The following is a 20,491-nucleotide window of genomic DNA, read 5'->3' on the forward strand; positions in this document are numbered from 1 at the left end:
TTATTTTTAGGACCAAAGAAGAACGGTGTAAGTTTGGTGTGGGCAAAACTGATGTATACATAGTAGTAGGAGGAATTAAAAGCTTTTGGTATGTTGGATATAGTTTGCCTCCTCCTACTGGACCAGCAATTAATACCACATATGATGGCTCTGGGACTATCACTACTTTATGAAAGAAAACAGATTAGTAATGATAGATTATTGTTTTCTGAGAACATTGTTTAATAGTTATGTTAGTCCTATGCCTCATGCATCAATAATTTCTAATGCAAAATGCAGTAACATTTTTGTCAATAAAATATTGAGAACTTACCAGCTGAACTTCCCCAAAAGCACCTCTGCCAATCACCTTTACAACTTCATAATCTTCAGCTTTCATGCGTAAATCTCGTATTTTGCTTATAGTATCCTTGTCTAAAAAAAGATTTTAAAGCACAGCTTTATTATTTCTTAAACATCCAACTTGTAACAACAAAAATGGAAATATACATACTTAATAATCCAAATACACATACACAAACAAAACTTGTTGTTTTTTATAGGGTGACAGAGAAACCCAAGTCTGAAATCCTGCCTTGTCAGGTGGGTGTAAGATTATTCACCTTTCTACTATATAGCATGTTAGTTTTTAATTAAATAATACAGTAAGATAAGCTTGCTGGGTTCTATTTAGGGAATTAAGACAATATATGGAAATGTCTGTACAAATTAATTTGTTTATCTTGATTTACCCTAGCAGCACTCAGCAAATTTATGAATAAAAGGGATAACAAAAAGGGGTGGGAAACAGACAAGTAGAAAACTATTTTGTATTACTGAAGCATTACTCTGAATTGTTTTGAGAAGCACAGCAATAAAATTGTAAAGGATTATGGCTGGAATTCTGCAGATGTAACCTTAATTGATCATTTCCAGAACCAAAATGTCTTAAAAATAAAGCTTCCAATACTACAATATATGACAGACATGCTCCTACTGGAGAGTTATGGTTATGAATATTCTCACACTTTGCTGGAGAGAGGTTACACATTTGATTCAACCACAGCCTCTCATTTTGGGAGAGAAATAGATTTCTGGAAACGGAATATATTGAGAAAAAAAAACTGAAAATTATTTGAAAAGAACTAAAGCTGTGATAGTGAATTTTGTTTCCAATATTCTGTCTAACACGCATATTCCCCCTGAGCACTATGGAAATCAAGGGAGTATAAGAGTTTTTTAGATGGCATGTTATCCTCAGTAGGCAAGGGGCAAATATATGCTTTGGAAACAGCACTGCTACTTAGTTCCTAAACCAGAGAACAATAATTAAACATTACCATGCATTTACAATTAAGCTTTATAAAGTCTGCAATAGCTTAATATTTAAAAGTAAAACACAAGAGATGTTTGCAGATACATTCATCTTGGCCTATGAGGGCTTTATTTACCCAGGGGAGTCACTGGCTCCTTGAAAATGTACCCATGGCTCCTAAGTTTGTGGGTTATTCTCCATATATCTATATACAAATACCACTGTCTGGCTCCTAAAAGTATGACTGGCTCCTACATTATGCACAAATTTAATCAAGCACATTTGAAATAGAAAAGGACATTTAGGCTGGTGTACCTATTAGTAAGGGTATATGAGGAATCATGGTCTTCTCAGATTCAATAAGCACATCAACCCCACGATCCAGAAAAGGTTAATTAGAGGCAGACTGAACTTGACTTCAAACAGGAGCTTAAAACGGACAGTAAACACCTTGTAAATATAAGACATTTCTGCTGTGTTGCTATAGAACGACAAACCAATAAAAGATTGTTTACTGGTCTCACAGCACGCCTCGGAAGTTGCTTTACGTGGTCTGGCGTCCTAGCAACCTTAGTTGCTATTTACATCGCGCATCAACTTTACTGTGTGTGGCTTGTGTCTTTAGCAGCGATGTCTCTATTTCACTGCTTCATTTCCTGTGTAATGCAGTGTTAGATTAGCGCGCCCTGCTGTTCTCCTGCACTTTACAGCATAAATAGCACGCTTCCACTGCTTCTCATTGCCCATGTATTGAATCCTGTAATCTTGGTGCGCTATTCTCTCTGCTGTATTTGTTGCTGACCTTGATGTTTTTTAGGCCTCTTTTGACTGCCGACTTGCCTTGACCCTCAGACTGTTTTTGACCCCTCTCGTCATCTGATTTGGTACTGTTTACCCTGCCTGGTTTCTGACCCCTGCCTGACGCTTCTTCTGCCTAGTGATTCCCCGTTTCTGCCAGTCTCGTTTCTGACATGGCTTATTAACAATTCTACTGTTTGTTTCTCCTTTATTCTGGGTACTACTTTGTTCAAGTTTATGTTGTCCCTACCTGTCTCTGGGTCCTAGTGCTATTGTATTTGGCTGTGGTATTTCCTTTCTGTCTTGCCACATGACACTGAGATAAGACTACTGGCCGCCAGGTAATTGGCTTTACGGAAGGATCTTTCCCATTTAAAATAAATGTCCTTTTTACTGAAATTATTATTCAATAGACAACAAGGCTAGTCATGGTCATAGTTAGTATAAAAACAAAATTTATGCTTACCTGATAAATGTATTTATTTCCGGACATGGAGAGTCCACAACTTCATTCAAATAACTAGCGAGATATTCACTCCTGGCCAGCAGGAGGAGGCAAAGAGCACCACAGCAAAGCTGTCAAGTGTCACTCCTCTACCCATAATCCCCAGTCATTTGACCGAAGGGAAATGGAAAAAAGAAAACACAAAAGGTGTAAGGTGCCGGAGGTTTAGTAAAAAAAAAATGACTTTTTAATCTGAAGGGTGAGGTCGTGGACTCTCTTTCTTTCCTAAGACATGGAGAGTCTACAACGTCATTCCAATTACTAGTGGGAACCAATACCCAAGCTAGAGGACACGGAATGAAAAGGAGGGAGAACAAGACAGGCAGGCCTAAACAGAAGGCACCATCGCTTGAAGAACCTTTCTCCCAAACGAAGCCTCATCCGAGGCAAAAGTATCAAATTTGTAGAATTTGGAAAAAGTATGCAGAGAGGACCAAGTTGCAGCCTTGCAAATCTGTTCCACAGAAGCTTCAATTTTTAAAGCCCATGAAGAAGAGACAGCCCTAGTGGAATGAGCTATAATTATGTCGGGAGGCTGCTGACCAGCAGTCTCATAAGCAAAACGAATCATACTTCTCAACCAGAGGGAAAGAGAAAACAGAATTTATGTTTACCTGATAAATTACTTTCTCCAACGGTGTGTCCGGTCCACGGCGTCATCCTTACTTGTGGGATATTCTCTTCCCCAACAGGAAATGGCAAAGAGCCCAGCAAAGCTGGTCACATGATCCCTCCTAGGCTCCGCCTTCCCCAGTCATTCGACCGACGTAAAGGAGGAAAATTTGCATAGGAGAAATCATATGATACCGTGGTGACTGTAGTTAGAAAAAATAAATTATCAGACCTGATTAAAAAACCAGGGCGGGCCGTGGACCGGACACACCGTTGGAGAAAGTAATTTATCAGGTAACATAAATTCTGTTTTCTCCAACATAGGTGTGTCCGGTCCACGGCGTCATCCTTACTTGTGGGAACCAATACCAAAGCTTTAGGACACGGATGATGGGAGGGAGCAAATCAGGTCACCTAGATGGAAGGCACCACGGCTTGCAAAACCTTTCTCCCAAAAATAGCCTCAGAAGAAGCAAAAGTATCAAATTTGTAAAATTTTGTAAAAGTGTGCAGTGAAGACCAAGTCGCTGCCTTACATATCTGATCAACAGAAGCCTCGTTCTTGAAGGCCCATGTGGAAGCCACGGCCCTAGTGGAATGAGCTGTGATTCTTTCAGGAGGCTGCCGTCCGGCAGTCTCATAAGCCAATCTGATGATGCTTTTAAGCCAAAAAGAGAGAGAGGTAGAAGTTGCTTTTTGACCTCTCCTTTTACCAGAATAAACAACAAACAAAGATGATGTTTGTCTGAAATCCTTTGTAGCCTCTAAATAGAATTTTAGAGCACGAACTACATCCAAATTGTGCAACAAACGTTCCTTCTTTGAAACTGGATTCGGACACAAAGAAGGCACGACTATCTCCTGGTTAATATTTTTGTTAGAAACAACTTTCGGAAGAAAACCAGGTTTAGTACGCAAAACCACCTTATCTGCATGGAACACCAGATAAGGAGGAGAACACTGCAGAGCAGATAACTCTGAAACTCTTCTAGCAGAAGAAATTGCAACCAAAAACAAAACTTTCCAAGATAATAACTTGATATCAACAGAATGTAGGGGTTCAAACGGAACCCCCTGAAGAACTGAAAGAACTAAATTGAGACTCCAAGGAGGAGTCAAAGGTTTGTAAACAGGCTTGATTCTAACCAGAGCCTGAACAAAAGCTTGAACATCTGGCACAGCCGCCAGCTTTTTGTGAAGTAAAACAGATAAAGCAGAAATCTGTCCCTTCAAAGAACTTGCAGATAATCCTTTCTCCAAACCTTCTTGAAGAAAGGATAGAATCTTAGGAATTTTTATCTTGTTCCATGGGAATCCTTTAGATTCACACCAACAGATATATTTTTTCCATATTTTATGGAAGATTTTTCTAGTTACAGGCTTTCTGGCCTGAACAAGAGTATCAATGACAGAATCTGAGAACCCTCGCTTTGATAAAATCAAGCGTTCAATCTCCAAGCAGTCAGTTGGAGTGAGGCCAGATTCGGATGTTCGAACGGACCTTGAACAAGAAGGTCCTGTCTCAAAGGTAGCTTCCATGGTGGAGCCGATGACATATTCACCAGATCTGCATACCAAGTCCTGCGTGGCCACGCAGGAGCTATCAAGATCACCGATACCCTCTCCTGTTTGATCCTGGCTACCAGCCTGGGAATGAGAGGAAACGGTGGGAACACATAAGCTAGGTTGAAGCTCCAAGGTGCTACTAGTGCATCCACTAGAGTCGCCTTGGGATCCCTGGATCTGGACCCGTAGCAAGGAACCTTGAAGTTCTGACGAGACGCCATCAGATCCATGTCTGGAATGCCCCACAATTGAATTATTTGGGCAAAGATTTCCGGATGGAGTTCCCACTCCCCCGGATGAAATGTCTGACGACTCAGAAAATCCGCTTCCCAATTGTCCACTCCTGAGATGTGGATTGCAGACAAGTGGCAGGAGTGAGTCTCCGCCCATTGAATTATTTTGGTCACTTCTTCCATCGCCAGGGAACTCCTTGTTCCCCCCTGATGGTTGATATACGCAACAGTCGTCATGTTGTCTGATTGAAACCGTATGAATTTGGCCTTTGCTAGCTGAGGCCAAGCCTTGAGAGCATTGAATATCGCTCTCAGTTCCAGAATATTTATCGGGAGAAGAGATTCTTCCCGAGACCAAAGACCCTGAGCTTTCAGGGGTTCCCAGACCGCGCCCCAGCCCACCAGACTGGCGTCGGTCGTGACAATGACCCACTCTGGTCTGCGGAAGCTCATCCCTTGTGACAGGTTGTCCAGGGTTAGCCACCAACGGAGTGAATCTCTGGTCCTCTGATCTACTTGTATCGTCGGAGACAAGTCTGTATAATCCCCATTCCACTGACTGAGCATGCACAGTTGTAATGGTCTTAGATGAATTCGCGCAAAAGGAACTATGTCCATTGCCGCGACCATCAAACCTATTACTTCCATGCACTGCGCTATGGAAGGAAGAAGAACAGAATGAAGTACTTGACAAGAGCTTAGAAGTTTTGATTTTCTGGCCTCTGTCAGAAAAATCCTCATTTCTAAGGAGTCTATTATTGTTCCCAAGAAGGGAACTCTTGTTGACGGAGATAGAGAACTTTTTTCTACGTTCACTTTCCACCCGTGAGATCTGAGAAAGGCCAGGACAATGTCCGTATGAGCCTTTGCTTGTGGTAGAGACGACGCTTGAATCAGTATGTCGTCCAAGTAAGGTACTACTGCAATGCCCCTTGGTCTTAGCACCGCTAGAAGGGACCCTAGTACCTTTGTGAAAATTCTTGGAGCAGTGGCTAATCCGAATGGAAGTGCCACAAACTGGTAATGCTTGTCCAGAAAGGCGAACCTTAGGAAACGATGATGTTCCTTGTGGATAGGAATATGTAGATACGCATCCTTTAAATCCACCGTGGTCATGAATTGACCTTCCTGGATGGTAGGAAGAATTGTCCGAATGGTTTCCATTTTGAACGATGGAACCTTGAGAAATTTGTTTAGGATCTTGAGATCTAAGATTGGTCGGAATGTTCCCTCTTTTTTGGGAACTATGAACAGATTGGAGTAGAATCCCATCCCTTGTTCTCTTAATGGAACCGGATGAATCACTCCCATTTTTAACAGGTCTTCTACACAATGTAAGAATGCCTGTCTTTTTATGTGGTCTGAAGACAACTGAGACCTGTGGAACCTCCCCCTTGGGGGTAGCTCCATGAATTCCAGAAGATAACCTTGGGAGACTATTTCTAGCGCCCAAGGATCCAGAACATCTCTTGCCCAAGCCTGAGCGAAGAGAGAAAGTCTGCCCCCCACCAGATCCGGTCCCGGATCGGGGGCCAACATATCATGCTGTCTTGGTAGCAGTGGCAGGTTTCTTGGCCTGCTTACCTTTGTTCCAGCCTTGCATTGGCCTCCAGGCTGGCTTGGTTTGAGAAGTATTACCCTCTTGCTTAGAGGATGTAGAACTTGAGGCTGGTCCGTTTCTGCGAAAGGGACGAAAATTTGGTTTATTTTTAGCCTTAAAAGACCTATCCTGAGGAAGGGCGTGGCCCTTACCCCCAGTGATATCTGAAATAATCTCTTTCAAGTCAGGGCCAAACAGCGTTTTCCCCTTGAAAGGTATGTTAAGCAATTTGTTCTTGGAAGACGCATCCGCTGACCAAGATTTTAGCCAAAGAGCTCTGCGCGCCACAATAGCAAACCCTGAATTTTTCGCCGCTAATCTAGCTAATTGCAAAGTGGCCTCTAAAGTAAAAGAGTTAGCCAATTTAAGAGCGTGAACTCTGTCCATAATCTCCTCATAAGAAGAATCTTTATCGAGCGACTTTTCTAGTTCATCGAACCAGAAACACGCTGCTGTAGTGACAGGAACAATGCATGAAATTGGTTGTAGAAGGTAACCTTGCTGAACAAACATCTTTTTAAGCAAACCCTCTAATTTTTTATCCATAGGATCTTTGAAAGCACAACTATCTTCTATAGGGATAGTAGTGCGTTTGTTTAGAGTAGAAACCGCCCCCTCGACCTTGGGGACTGTCTGCCATAAGTCCTTTCTGGGGTCGACCATAGGAAACAATTTCTTAAATATAGGGGGAGGGACAAAAGGTATGCCGGGCCTTTCCCATTCTTTGTTTACAATGTCCGCCACCCGCTTGGGTATAGGAAAAGCTTCGGGGGGCCCCGGGACCTCTAGGAACTTGTCCATCTTACATAATTTCTCTGGAATGACCAAATTGTCACAATCATCCAGAGTAGACAACACCTCCTTAAGCAGAGCGCGGAGATGTTCCAATTTAAATTTGAATGTAATCACATCAGGTTCAGCTTGTTGAGAAATTTTCCCTGAATCTGAAATTTCTCCCTCAGACAAAACCTCCCTGGCCCCCTCAGACTGGTGTAGGGGCATGTCAGAACCATTATCATCAGTTTCCTCATGCTCTTCAGTATTTTCTAAAACAGAGCAGTCGCGCTTTCGCTGATAAGTGGGCATTTTGGCTAAAATGTTTTTGATAGAATTATCCATTACAGCCGTTAATTGTTGCATAGTAAGGAGTATTGGCGCACTAGATGTACTAGGGGCCTCCTGTGTGGGCAAGACTGGCGTAGACGAAGGAGGGGATGATGCAGTACCATGCTTACTCCCCTCACTTGAGGAATCATCTTGGGCATCATTTTCTCTAAATTGTTTGTCACATACATCACATCTATTTAAATGAGAAGGAACCTTGGCTTCCTCACATACAGAACATAGTCTATCTGATAGTTCAGACATGTTAAACAGGCATAAACTTGATAACAAAGTACAAAAAACGTTTTAAAATAAAACCGTTACTGTCACTTTAAATTTTAAACTGAACACACTTTATTACTGAATATGTGAAAAAGTATGAAGGAATTGTTCAAAATTCACCAAAATTTCACCACAGTGTCTTAAAGCCTTAAAAGTATTGCACACCAAATTTGAAAGCTTTAACTCTTAAAATAACGGAACCGGAGCCGTTTTTATATTTAACCCCTATACAGTCCCTGGTATCTGCTTTGCTGAGACCCAACCAAGCCCAGAGGGGAATACGATACCAAATGACGCCTTCAGTAAGCTTTTTCTATGTATCTGAGCTCCTCACACATGCATCTGCATGCCTTGCTTCCCAAAAACAACTGCGCATTAGTGGCGCGAAAATGAGGCTCTGCCTATGATTAGAGAAGGCCCCCAGTGAAAAAGGTGTCCAATACAGTGTCTGCCGTTTCTTTAACATAATTCCCAAGAATAAAATAACTCCTCAAAGCTATAAACTAATAAAAATGCTTATAAATCAATCGTTTTAGTCCAGAAAAATGTCTACCAGTCTTTAAAGCCCTTGTGAAGCCCTTTATTCTTATTTAATAAAAATAGCTTACCGGATCCCATAGGGAAAATGACAGCTTCCAGCATTACCAAGTCTTGTTAGAAATGTGTCATACCTCAAGCAGCAAAAGTCTGCTCACTGTTTCCCCCAACTGAAGTTAATTCCTCTCAACAGTCCTGTGTGGAAACAGCCATCGATTTTAGTAACGGTTGCTAAAATCATTTTCCTCTTACAAACAGAAATCTTCATCTCTTTTCTGTTTCAGAGTAAATAGTACATACCAGCACTATTTTAAAATAACAAACTCTTGATTGAAGAATAAAAACTACATTTAAACACCAAAAAACTCTAAGCCATCTCCGTGGAGATGTTGCCTGTGCAACGGCAAAGAGAATGACTGGGGAAGGCGGAGCCTAGGAGGGATCATGTGACCAGCTTTGCTGGGCTCTTTGCCATTTCCTGTTGGGGAAGAGAATATCCCACAAGTAAGGATGACGCCGTGGACCGGACACACCTATGTTGGAGAAATAGCAGTAGCCTTCTGACCTTTACGCTTTCCAGAGAAACAAATCCAAGTTGTGCAACAGATGTTCCTTATGAGAAGGGATAGGACAAAGAGAAGGAACAACAGTTTCCTGATTTATATTTATATTCGAAACCACCTTAGGGAGAACCCCTAATTTAGTACGAAGGACCACCTTATCCGCATGAAAAATAAGGTAAGGCGAATCACACTGCAAAGCTGAGAGTTCAGAAACTCTTGGAGCAGAAGATATAGCAATAAAAAACAGAACCTTCCAAGATAACAGCTTAATATCTATGGAATGCATTGGCTCAAACGGAGCCTGCTGAAAAACTTTAAGAACAAGGTTAAGGCTCCAAGAAGAAGCAAAAGGTTTAAACACAGGCCTAATTCTCACCAGGGCCTGACAAAAAGATTAAACATCTAGCACATCCGCCAGACACTTATGTAAAAGATTAGATAGTGCAGAAATCTGACCTTTCAAAGAAGAACTGACTGACAACCCTTTCTCCAGACCTTCCTGGAGAAAGGACAAAATTCTAGGAATCCTGACCCTACTCCAAGAGTAGTCCTTTGATTCACACCAATAAAGGTATTTACGCCATACCTTATGGTAAATTTTACGAGTAACAGGCATGGTAAATTTTACGAGACGCCATCAGATCCAACTCCGGCAACCCCCACTTGAGGGTTAGACTGAAGAACACCTCCGATGGAGAGCCCACTCCCCAGGATGAAAAGTCTGTCTGCTCAGGAAATCAGCCTCCCAATTGTCCACTCCTGGAATGTAGATGCAGATAGACAATTGTGAACCTCCGCCCACTGAATAATGTGTGCCACCTCCTTCATGGTTAACTCGGAGTTCCTCCCTGGTGGTTGATGTAAGCCACCAAGGTGATGTTGTCTGAATGGAACCTGATAAACTGGGCTAAGGACAATTGAGGCCAAGCCATCAGAGCATTGTAGATCGTTCTCAACTCCAAGATGTTTATGGGGAGAGCTCCCCAGCCTAGCAGGTTGGCATCCATGGCCACAATCAGCCAGGAGGGTCTACTGAAGCATGTGCCCTGAGACAGGTAATCCTGAGAAAGCCACCACGAGAAAGTCTCTTGTCAAGGTATATGTAAGGTTAATAAATATATATTTTAATCATATATGTTAAGGTTAATAAACATATATATTTATTAAGATCTGACTGGTCAGTAGAAAATGATTCAATTCTTTCAGACAAACTGACTTCAATCATGTTTAAATTCTCCCCCACTGAGCATGGAATTTACTCAAAAGGCAACATTTGCTCTTAATTGGAAATGCAAACTCATGTTCAGCTCTCCCCCCATTTAGTATGGGGGGAAAGGTGTGATAGGATCTCCAAAGTGACATGTTTTGTAAGAATTTCAGCATTACTCTCAGGTGCAAAAAGAACCCATGTGGTGAGTAAGAGACGAAGAGTCTGGGGAGGACAACACACAGTGAAAACACGTTTTAAATTATACTCTTGGGAACCATCGCTATAAGAAAGCACAAATAGAATTAAATACATTTTGCAAAGGGAACAATGCCAGTTTTCCATGTATGTTTAAAATAATTCAAATAACCCATATATGTATATATAAACATGCTTTCCTGTTTTCCAGATGGAACTAAGAGATGACACATACAGGACGATACATAGAATGAAATAAGTCATATCATATGAATGTGCAATAAATGTTTATAAAGTTTTAAATACATCTCTTGAAATATAGTTAGATGGATATATGGAAGTTACTTTGATGTGATATGACTATGAAATATTACCATCTGATATTGAAATATAAATTTTCTGTTAGGCTAAATGAAATATAAATGCTAACAAGAGAAATTTATTAATGCAGTAAATTATAATATGTTTAATAGGAAAAATTGAATAGTTAGCAATATAAATTATTTAATATAATGTTAGACATGTTTCATATCAAAATGACCAGAGAGGTAATGTGATCCTACCCATCTGTGATTGATATTGTGAACTTATTAATATGAGGGAATTATGGCAGCTATTGCACATTTTAAAGAAAAATTTTAAATGTTGAGAGATGTGTTTAAATGTATTGCTATGTTGTATGTCTGCTGCCACCTAAGGGCTAATACCGGTATAGCAGTTAAAGGATTTAGCTGTTCAAAAAATAAAAAAATGTGTTTCCGTGGTGACCGAGGGCCAATCCAAATAGACATCCCACCTAATCAATTGGATGGTCAGATCTCGTAGGGCCACTCCCATGGTTTCACCAATGAGTGAAAAAAACGTATTTAAGTAAATGCAGGATGGAGAACTAGACAGATTTTGCTGACTTGAATGATCTACTGCTGGGCGTTCAAAATACATTCATTCTGAGCAAGCTGGTCTACCCTTTTCTCAGTGATTGCAAAATTTACTTATCTATTTTCTGAGATGAAACAAGGAATCCTTGGTAAGTGAACTATCAATTTTGGTCATTTTGGTAACGTATATATATATATATAAAAAGAAATAGGGTTGCAATTAATATTTTAACACAGATATATACATAATAGCTGTAGTTTAAAGTATAGTTGAGAGACTTAAAGGGAGCAGTTTATACCGTCGTTTATATTCAGTCTGTATATTGTTAAATACATATCCTTGATGCTAAATTGTTTTATCTATACAACTATAGAGTTATAACTAAGAATTGGGTTTTTACATAAATAATATATACAATTTCTGATGTTTTAATAGAAGTATACATTGTCCTATTGTTTAAATTATCACTGTTAGAATTGTGTTGCTTGGGTATTTAGCTGTTTAAGATTTTGGAACCTCATTGTATTAACAGGGTAAAATTAAACTGTAAATCATATTGCTGAATGTTTGTAGCTGCTATTTTAGGTCTCATTGTAATATTTTAAATGCAGCTCTGAATGAAAGGCTGGTTTTAAAAGGTAAATTTGCATGAGCTTTGCATAGCATATGTTATTTGAATAGTTTTAAACGCATATAGTGTCGACTCATATTCTAATTCTTACAAATATACACATTTCAATATGTTCATAAATATTTACTAATAATAAAGAATTCAGGTATTTATATTAATTTTGTTGTCTTAGTAGAAGTATATTGATTGTGGGTTCAGTCTAAAGAAAGATTGTTAAATATATTCCCTGCCATATACTCACACATTGTTTGGTGAATACTGCTAAGATTTTTATAAATATACTGACACTCTTGTCAACTGGTCCATATTTATTCTCTGAGACAGATGTGAATGGTCTCCGTTCCATTGTCTGAGCATGCATAACTGCAGAGCTCTCAAATGGAATCGAGCAAATGGAATGTCGTCCATGGAAGCGACCATCAGACCAATTACCTCCATACATTGAACCACTGATGGCCGAACAGTAGACAGTAGAGAGGCAAGAAGTTTGGATTTTCTGACCTCCGTCAGAAATATCATCATAGATAGGGAGTCTATGATGGTCCCTAAGAAACAAACCCTTGTAGCTGGAACAAGGGAACACTTCTACAGATTCAGTTTCTATCCGTGTGAACGTAGAAAAGACAACAAGATCTCTGTATGATAGTTTGCTTATTGAAAAGAAGGCAGCTGAATCAATATGTCGTCCAGATAAGGAGTCACCGCAATTCCTTCATGGTAGGAAGATCCCCGATTAAAAATACTAGGAAAGTAGCTTTTTTGCTAGATCTATTTTGGAATGATTTGTACAAAAAGAGAGGCATGGGAGATAAAGACTTTGCAATTTTATCAATAGACGCAGAAAAAGCGTTCAATTCCGTCATATGGGATCATTTATACGCGTTGCTTAATAAACTTTGGGTTCTTGGGTCACTTTATCTCTTTTGTTAAAACAATATATAATTACCCAGTCTCATCAAATATAGTAAATGGCTCCCTTACTCCAAACTTAATCTTAAAGGGCCACTGTAAGTAAATATTTTCTATGCTTGTTACTAACTAACTACCCCAAATACGCTTTTTATCAATAGCATTTCATTAACATATCTCTACCGTATATCAGAAATCTTGTCTGCAAATTTAATTGTTTTCCAAACCCACTCTGTGGGTATCCTTTGCTCTGTACCAATCCGTTTACAATACCTAGGTTTCAAAATGGCGCTTTAAACACAAAGTTATTGGTTTAAGTATTTTGAACATGCAGTGCTGAAAATAGTGGGCAGGATAATGTGACATCATTGGCGAATAAAAGATAACTTTTAGAACGTTATGAAACTTCGTTTTGGAGAAAATATAGGTCAGTAGGTTTTAATTAATGTTTATTAACTTTAATATGTTAGTTGTTTAGCTTAAAAATTATAACAGAAAGTAATCCTTTAAACAAAGGGACGAGACAAGGATGCCTACTTTCCCCTCTTTTCTTTAATCTTGCCTTAGAACCGCTAGCTATTCTCTTCAGACAAGAACTAAAGGGAATTAAATTAGGTAACAGAGTTAATACTTTCTCTATATGCAGATGACCTCTTATTATTTCTTAAAAACACAAAAAAAGTATACCTTTATGTCTGCAGATTTTTTAATTTTTTAGCTCAATACCTGGGTATAGAATTAATATATCCAAAACAGAAATATTATGGTTAAATGAACACAACAATAGCTACCATCATCACCCATTTAGAGAAGTAGAAATGTTAAGATACCTTGGGATTATATTCCACAAGAATCCAAATAACTGGTATAAGCTAAATTATACTGTCTTTTTTGCTAAGGCAACAATTAAATTACATAGATGGCAACCATTTCCTATATCTTTCTCAGGAAAAATTATGCTTATTAAAACTATTTTATTACCCCAATTATTATATATAATACAACATCTACCATTATTTATACCTAAGAAAGATATTGATTCATTTTATAGAGTATGTGCCTCTTTTATATGGGCAGATAAGAGAGACATACTATCTATACAGAAGCTAGCCCAGTTGATGGACTTTGGAGGAGACTCTTTCCCAGACATCAAATGTTACAATATTATTACTTTAGCTAGATATGCAGTAGACTTACTAAAGAAAATTATCTAACACATACGGATCTCGAAGAAAATTTAGTATTTCTCTTCTCACTTAAAGCAGTACTGCATTGCAAAAAAACATAATTTATGCTTACCTGATAAATTTATTTCTCTTGTAGTGTATCCAGTCCACGGATCATCCATTACTCGTGGGATATTCTCCTTCCCAACAGGAAGTTGCAAGAGCATCACCCACAGCAGAGCGGCTATATAGATCCTCCCCTCACTGCCATATCCAGTCATTCGACCGAAACAAGACGAGAAAGGAGAAACCATAGGGTGCAGTGGTGACTGTAGTTTAATTAAAATTTAGACCTGCCTTAAAAGGACAGGGCGGGCCGTGGACTGGATACACTACAAGAGAAATAAATTTATCAGGTAAGCATAAATTATGTTTTCTCTTGTTAAGTGTATCCAGTCCACGGATCATCCATTACTTGTGGGATACCAACACCAAAGCTAAAGTACACGGATGATGGGAGGGACAAGGCAGGAACTTAAACGGAAGGAACCACTGCCTGTAGAACCTTTCTCCCAAAAACAGCCTCCGAAGAAGCAAAAGTGTCAAATTTGTAAAATTTTGAAAAGGTGTGAAGCGAAGACCAAGTCGCACCCTTGCAAATCTGTTCAACAGAGGCCTCATTTTTAAAGGCCCAGGTGGAAGCCACAGCTCTAGTAGAATGAGCTGTAATCCTTTCAGGGGGCTGCTGTCCAGCAGACTCATAGGCTAGGCGTATTATGCTCCGAAGCCAAAAGGAGAGAGAGGTTGTCGAAGCTTTTTGACCTCTCCTCTGTCCAGAGTAAACGACAAACAGGGCAGATGTTTGACGAAAATCTTTAGTAGCCTGTAAGTAAAACTTCAAGGCACGGACTACGTCCAGATTATGCAAAAGACATTCCTTCTTTGAAGAAGGATAAGGACACAATGATGGAACAACAATCTCTTGCTTGATATTCCTGTTAGAAACCCCCTTAGGTAAAAACCCAGGTTTGGTACGCAGAACTACCTTGTCTGAATGAAAAATCAGATAAGGAGAATCACAATGTAAGGCAGATAACTCAGAGACTCTTCGAGCCGAGGAAATAGCCATCAAAAACAGAACTTTCCAAGATAAAAGTTTAATATCAATGGAATGAAGGGGTTCAAACGGAACTCCCTGAAGAACTTTAAGAACCAAGTTAAAGCTCCACGGGGGAGCAACAGTTTTAAACACAGGCTTAATCCTAACCAAAGCCTGACAAAATGCCTGGACGTCTGGAACTTCTGCCAGACGCTTGTGCAAAAGAATAGACAGAGCAGAGATCTGTCCTTTTAAAGAACTAGCAGATAAGTCTTTGTCCAAACCCTCTTGGAGAAAGGACAATATCCTAGGAATCCTAATCTTACTCCATGAGTAACTCTTGGATTCACACCAATAAAGATATTTACGCCATATCTTATGGTAGATTTTCCTGGTGACAGGCTTCCGAGCCTGTATTAAGGTATCAATGACTGACTCGGAGAAGTCACGCCTTGATAGAATCAAGCGTTCAATCTCCATGCAGTCAGTCTCAGAGAAATTACATTTGGATGATTGAAAGGACCTTGTATTAGAAGGTCCTGCCTCAGAGGCAGAGTCCATGGTGGAAGAGATGACATGTCCACTAGGTCTGCATACCAGGTCCTGCGTGGCCACGCAGGCGCTATCAGAATCACCGATGCTCTCTCCTGTTTGATTTTGGCAATCATTCGAGGGAGCAGAGGAAACGGTGGAAACACATAGGCCAGGTTGAAGAACCAAGGAGCTGCTAGAGCATCTATCAGCGTTGCTCCCGGGTCCCTGGACCTGGATCCGTAACAAGGAAGCTTGGCGTTCTGGTGAGACGCCATGAGATCCAGTTCTGGTTTGCCCCAACGATGGACCAGTTGAGCAAACACCTCCGGATGGAGTTCCCACTCCCCCGGATGAAAAGTCTGACGACTTAGAAAATCCGCCTCCCAGTTCTCTACGCCTGGGATGTGGATCGCTGACAGGTGGCAAGAGTGAGACTCTGCCCAGCCAATTATCTTTGAGACTTCTAACATCGCTAGGGAACTCCTGGTTCCCCCTTGATGGTTGATGTAAGCCACAGTCGTGATGTTGTCCAACTGAAATCTGATGAACCTCAGTGTTGCTAACTGAGGCCAAGCTAGAAGAGCATTGAATATTGCTCTTAACTCCAGAATATTTATTGGGAGGAGTTTCTCCTCCCGAGTCCACGATCCCTGAGCCTTCAGGAAGTTCCAGACTGCGCCCCAACCTAGAAGGCTGGCATCTGTTACAATCGTCCAATCTGGCCTGCGAAAGGTCATACCCTTGGACAGATGGACCCGAGAAAGCCACCAGAGAAGAGAATCTCTGGTCTCTTGATCCAGATTTAGTAGAGGGGACAAATCTGAGTAATCGTCATTCCACTGACTTAGCATGCATAATTGCAGCGGTCAGATGCAGGCGCGCAAATGGCACTATGTCCATTGCCGCTACCATTAAGCCGATTACTTCCATGCACTGAGCCACTGACGGGCGTGGAATGGAATGAAGGACACGGCAAGCATTTAGAAGTTTTGATAACCTGGACTCCGTCAGGTAAATTTTCATCTCTACAGAATCTATAAGAGTCCCTAGGAAGGAGACTCTTGTGAGTGGGGATAGAGAACTCTTATCCACGTTCACTTTCCACCCATGCGACCTCAGAAATGCCAGAACTATCTCTGTATGAGACTTGGCAATTTGAAAGCTTGACGCCTGCATCAGGATGTCGTCTAGATACGGAGCCACCGCTATGCCTCGCGGTCTTAGAACCGCCAGAAGTGAGCCCAGAACCTTTGTAAAAATTCTCGGGGCAGTGGCCAACCCGAAGGGAAGAGCTACAAATTGGTAATGCCTGTCTAGAAAGGCAAACCTTAGGAACTGATGATGATCTTTGTGAATCGGTATGTGAAGGTAGGCATCCTTTAAGTCCACTGTGGTCATGTACTGACCCGCTTGGATCATGGGTAGGATGGTCCGAATAGTTTCCATTTTGAATGATGGAACTCTGAGGAATTTGTTTAAGATCTTTAGATCCAAGATTGGTCTGAAGGTTCCCTCTTTCTTGGGAACCACAAACAGATATGAATAAAATCCCTGTCCTTGTTCCGTCCGCGGAACTGGATGGATCACTCCCATTACTAGGAGGTCTTGCACACAGCTTAGGAATGCCTCTTTCTTTATCTGGTTTGCTGATAACCTTGAAAGATGAAATCTCCCTTGTGGAGGAGAAGCTTTGAAGTCCAGAATATATCCCTGAAATATGATCTCCAACGCCCAGGGATCCTGAACATCTCTTGCCCACGCCTGGGCGAAGAGAGAAAGTCTGCCCCCCACTAGATCCGTTTCCGGATATGGGGCCGTTCCTTCATGCTGTCTTGGGGGCAGCAGCAGGCTTTCTGGCCTGCTTGCCCTTGTTCCAGGACTGGTTAGGTTTCCAGGCCTGTCTGGAATGAGCAACAGTTCCCTCTTGTTTTGAAGCGGAGGAAGTTGATGCTGCTCCTGCCTTGAAATTTCGAAAGGCACGAAAATTAGACTGTTTGGCCTTTGATTTGGCCCTGTCCTGAGGAAGGGTATGACCCTTGCCTCCAGTAATGTCAGCAATAATTTCCTTCAAGCCAGGCCCGAATAAGGTCTGCCCCTTGAAAGGAATGTGGAGTAATTTAGACTTTGAAGTCACGTCAGCTGACCAGGATTTAAGCCATAGCGCCCTACGCGCCTGGATGGCGAATCCGGAATTCTTAGCCGTTAGTTTAGTCAAATGAACAATGGCATCAGAAACAAATGAGTTAGCTAGCTTAAGAGTTCTAAGCTTGTCAATAATTTCATTCAATGGAGCTGTCTGGATGGCCTCTTCCAGGGCCTCAAACCAGAATGCCGCCGCAGCAGTGACAGGCGCAATGCATGCAAGGGGCTGTAAAATAAAACCTTGTTGAATAAACATTTTCTTAAGGTAACCCTCCAATTTTTTATCCATTGGATCTGAAAAAGCACAACTGTCCTCAACCGGGATAGTGGTACGCTTTGCTAAAGTAGAAACTGCTCCCTCCACCTTAGGGACCGTCTGCCATAAGTCCCGTGTAGTGGCGTCTATTGGAAACATTTTTCTAAATATAGGAGGTGGGGAAAAGGGCACACCGGGTCTATCACACTCCTTGCTAATAATTTCTGTAAGCCTTTTAGGTATAGGAAAAACGTCAGTACACACCGGCACCGCATAGTATCTATCCAGCCTACACAATTTCTCTGGAATTACAGTCATTAAGAGCAGCTAATACCTCCCCAAGCAATACACGGAGGTTCTCAAGCTTAAATTTAAAATTAGAAGTCTCTGAATCAGGTTTCCCCCGAGTCAGAGATGTCACCCACAGACTGAAGCTCTCCGTCCTCATGTTCTGCATACTGTGACGCAGTATCAGACATGGCTCTAACAGCATTTGCGCGCTCTGTATCTCTCCTAACCCCAGAGCTATCGCGCTTGCCTCTTAATTCAGGCAATCTAGATAATACCTCTGACAGGGTATTATTCATGATTGCAGCCATGTCCTGCAAGGTAATCGCTATGAGCGTCCCTGATGTAATTGGCGCCATATTAGCGTGCGTCCCCTGAGCGGGAGGCGAAGGGTCTGACACGTGGGGAGAGTTAGTCGGCATAACTTCCCCCTCGACAGAACCCTCTGGTGATAATTCTTTTATAGATAAAGACTGATCTTTACTGTTTAAGGTGAAATCAATACATTTAGTACACATTCTCCTATGGGGCTCCACCATGGCTTTCAAACATAATGAATGTTTTTTAAACAGTCACAACAACTGCCACAGCTCTACTGTGGCTTTTTACCTCCCTCAATACGACTTTTGAAGCCTTTTGAGCCCTTCAGAGAAGTCCTGGATCATGCAGGAAGAAGCTGGATGTCTGAGTCTGTAATTTTTGCTGTGCAAAAAAATGCCAAAATAGGCCCCTCCCACTCATATTACAACAGTGGGAAGCCTCAGGGAACTGTTTCTAGGCAAAATTCAAGCCAGCCATGTGGAAAAAACTAGGCCCCAATAAGTTTTATCACCAAACATATGTAAAAAACGATTAAACATGCCAGCAAACGTTTTAAAATACACTTTTATAAGAGTATGTATCTCTATTAATAAGCCTGATACCAGTCGCTATCACTGCATTTAAGGCTTTACTTACATTACTTCGGTATCAGCAGCATTTTCTAGCAAATTCCATCCCTAGAAAAATATTTTAACTGCACATACCTTATTACAGGAAAACCTGCACGCTATTCCCCCTCTGAAGTTACACTCCGGTACCATTTAAAAATAACAAACTTTTGATTGAAGAAATAAACTAAGTATAAAACACCACAGTCCTCTTACGACCTCCATCTTAGTTGAGAGTTGCAAGAGAATGACTGGATATGGCAGTGAGGGGAGGAGCTATATAGCAGCTCTGCTGTGGGTGATCCTCTTGCAACTTCCTGTTGGGAAGGAGAATATCCCACAAGTAATGGATGATCCGTGGACTGGATACACTTAACAAGAGAAAGAACAGCTCCCACATAATAGGTTTATAATTAAGAATACAATTATAGCTTGGCAGATCCTATGTACTACACTAGGAGTAAATGATCAATTCTCCCCCTTTCTTACAATCAGTGGAAATCCAAATTTTACCCTTGGTCTGAATTCTCAGGTCTTCAGATCTTGGGAACAGAAGGGATTAAAGTTCCTATACCAAATGTTAGATTTTAATAATCAGATTAAGACCTTTGAAGTCATCTCCCAAGAATATAATATTTCTAATAAATCTTTTTTTTTGCCTGTCTCCAGATTAGGCATTTTATTTTCCATAATACAGAAATTACACAAGGGTCAGGGGATCTAAGAGAGTTGGGAGATTATATCAGACTGTATCAAAAAGGCTGTTATTCATCTTTTTTATATAGAATATACTTAACTAAATTTGGTAAGGATTTTCTTGATAAACTTCATGTTAACTGGCTGAACTATTTTCCAAATCTTGAGGTCAGGGACCTCAAAAATAGTATTAATTGGATCAGGAAAGCACCAATTTCCAACACATGGAAGGAATCGCATATTAAACTATTAAACAATGTTTATATTACACCCCAAAGGTTAGCTAAATGGAAGACTGATGAGAATATATCATGTATTAAGTGCAATTTCCCCCAAGCAGATGTTTTACACTGCTTTTGGTCATGTTTTAAAATAAACCAATTTTGGAAAAAAAGTTTCTTTCTGGTTAAATAAATCTTTAGAATCCCAAATTTTGATAAATGCAAAGGATGTAATTTTTTAC

The 20,491-nt window shown here is 40.7% G+C and overlaps 1 protein-coding gene across 1 annotated transcript in view; it reads right to left on the minus strand.

The window, feature by feature from the left end:
- Nucleotides 1-20,491, minus strand: part of ROCK1 (Rho associated coiled-coil containing protein kinase 1) — a 1,092,122-nt gene that overhangs the window by 910,089 nt on the left and 161,542 nt on the right. Inside the window, exon 3 of the mRNA XM_053714968.1 lies at nucleotides 314-414. Coding sequence (XP_053570943.1) covers nucleotides 314-414 — 101 coding nt within the window. The remainder of the gene's footprint in view (nucleotides 1-313; nucleotides 415-20,491) is intronic.

The sequence above is a fragment of the Bombina bombina genome, chromosome 5 (assembly GCF_027579735.1).
Source record: "Bombina bombina isolate aBomBom1 chromosome 5, aBomBom1.pri, whole genome shotgun sequence".
In the NCBI taxonomy this organism is placed as follows: domain Eukaryota; kingdom Metazoa; phylum Chordata; class Amphibia; order Anura; family Bombinatoridae; genus Bombina; species Bombina bombina.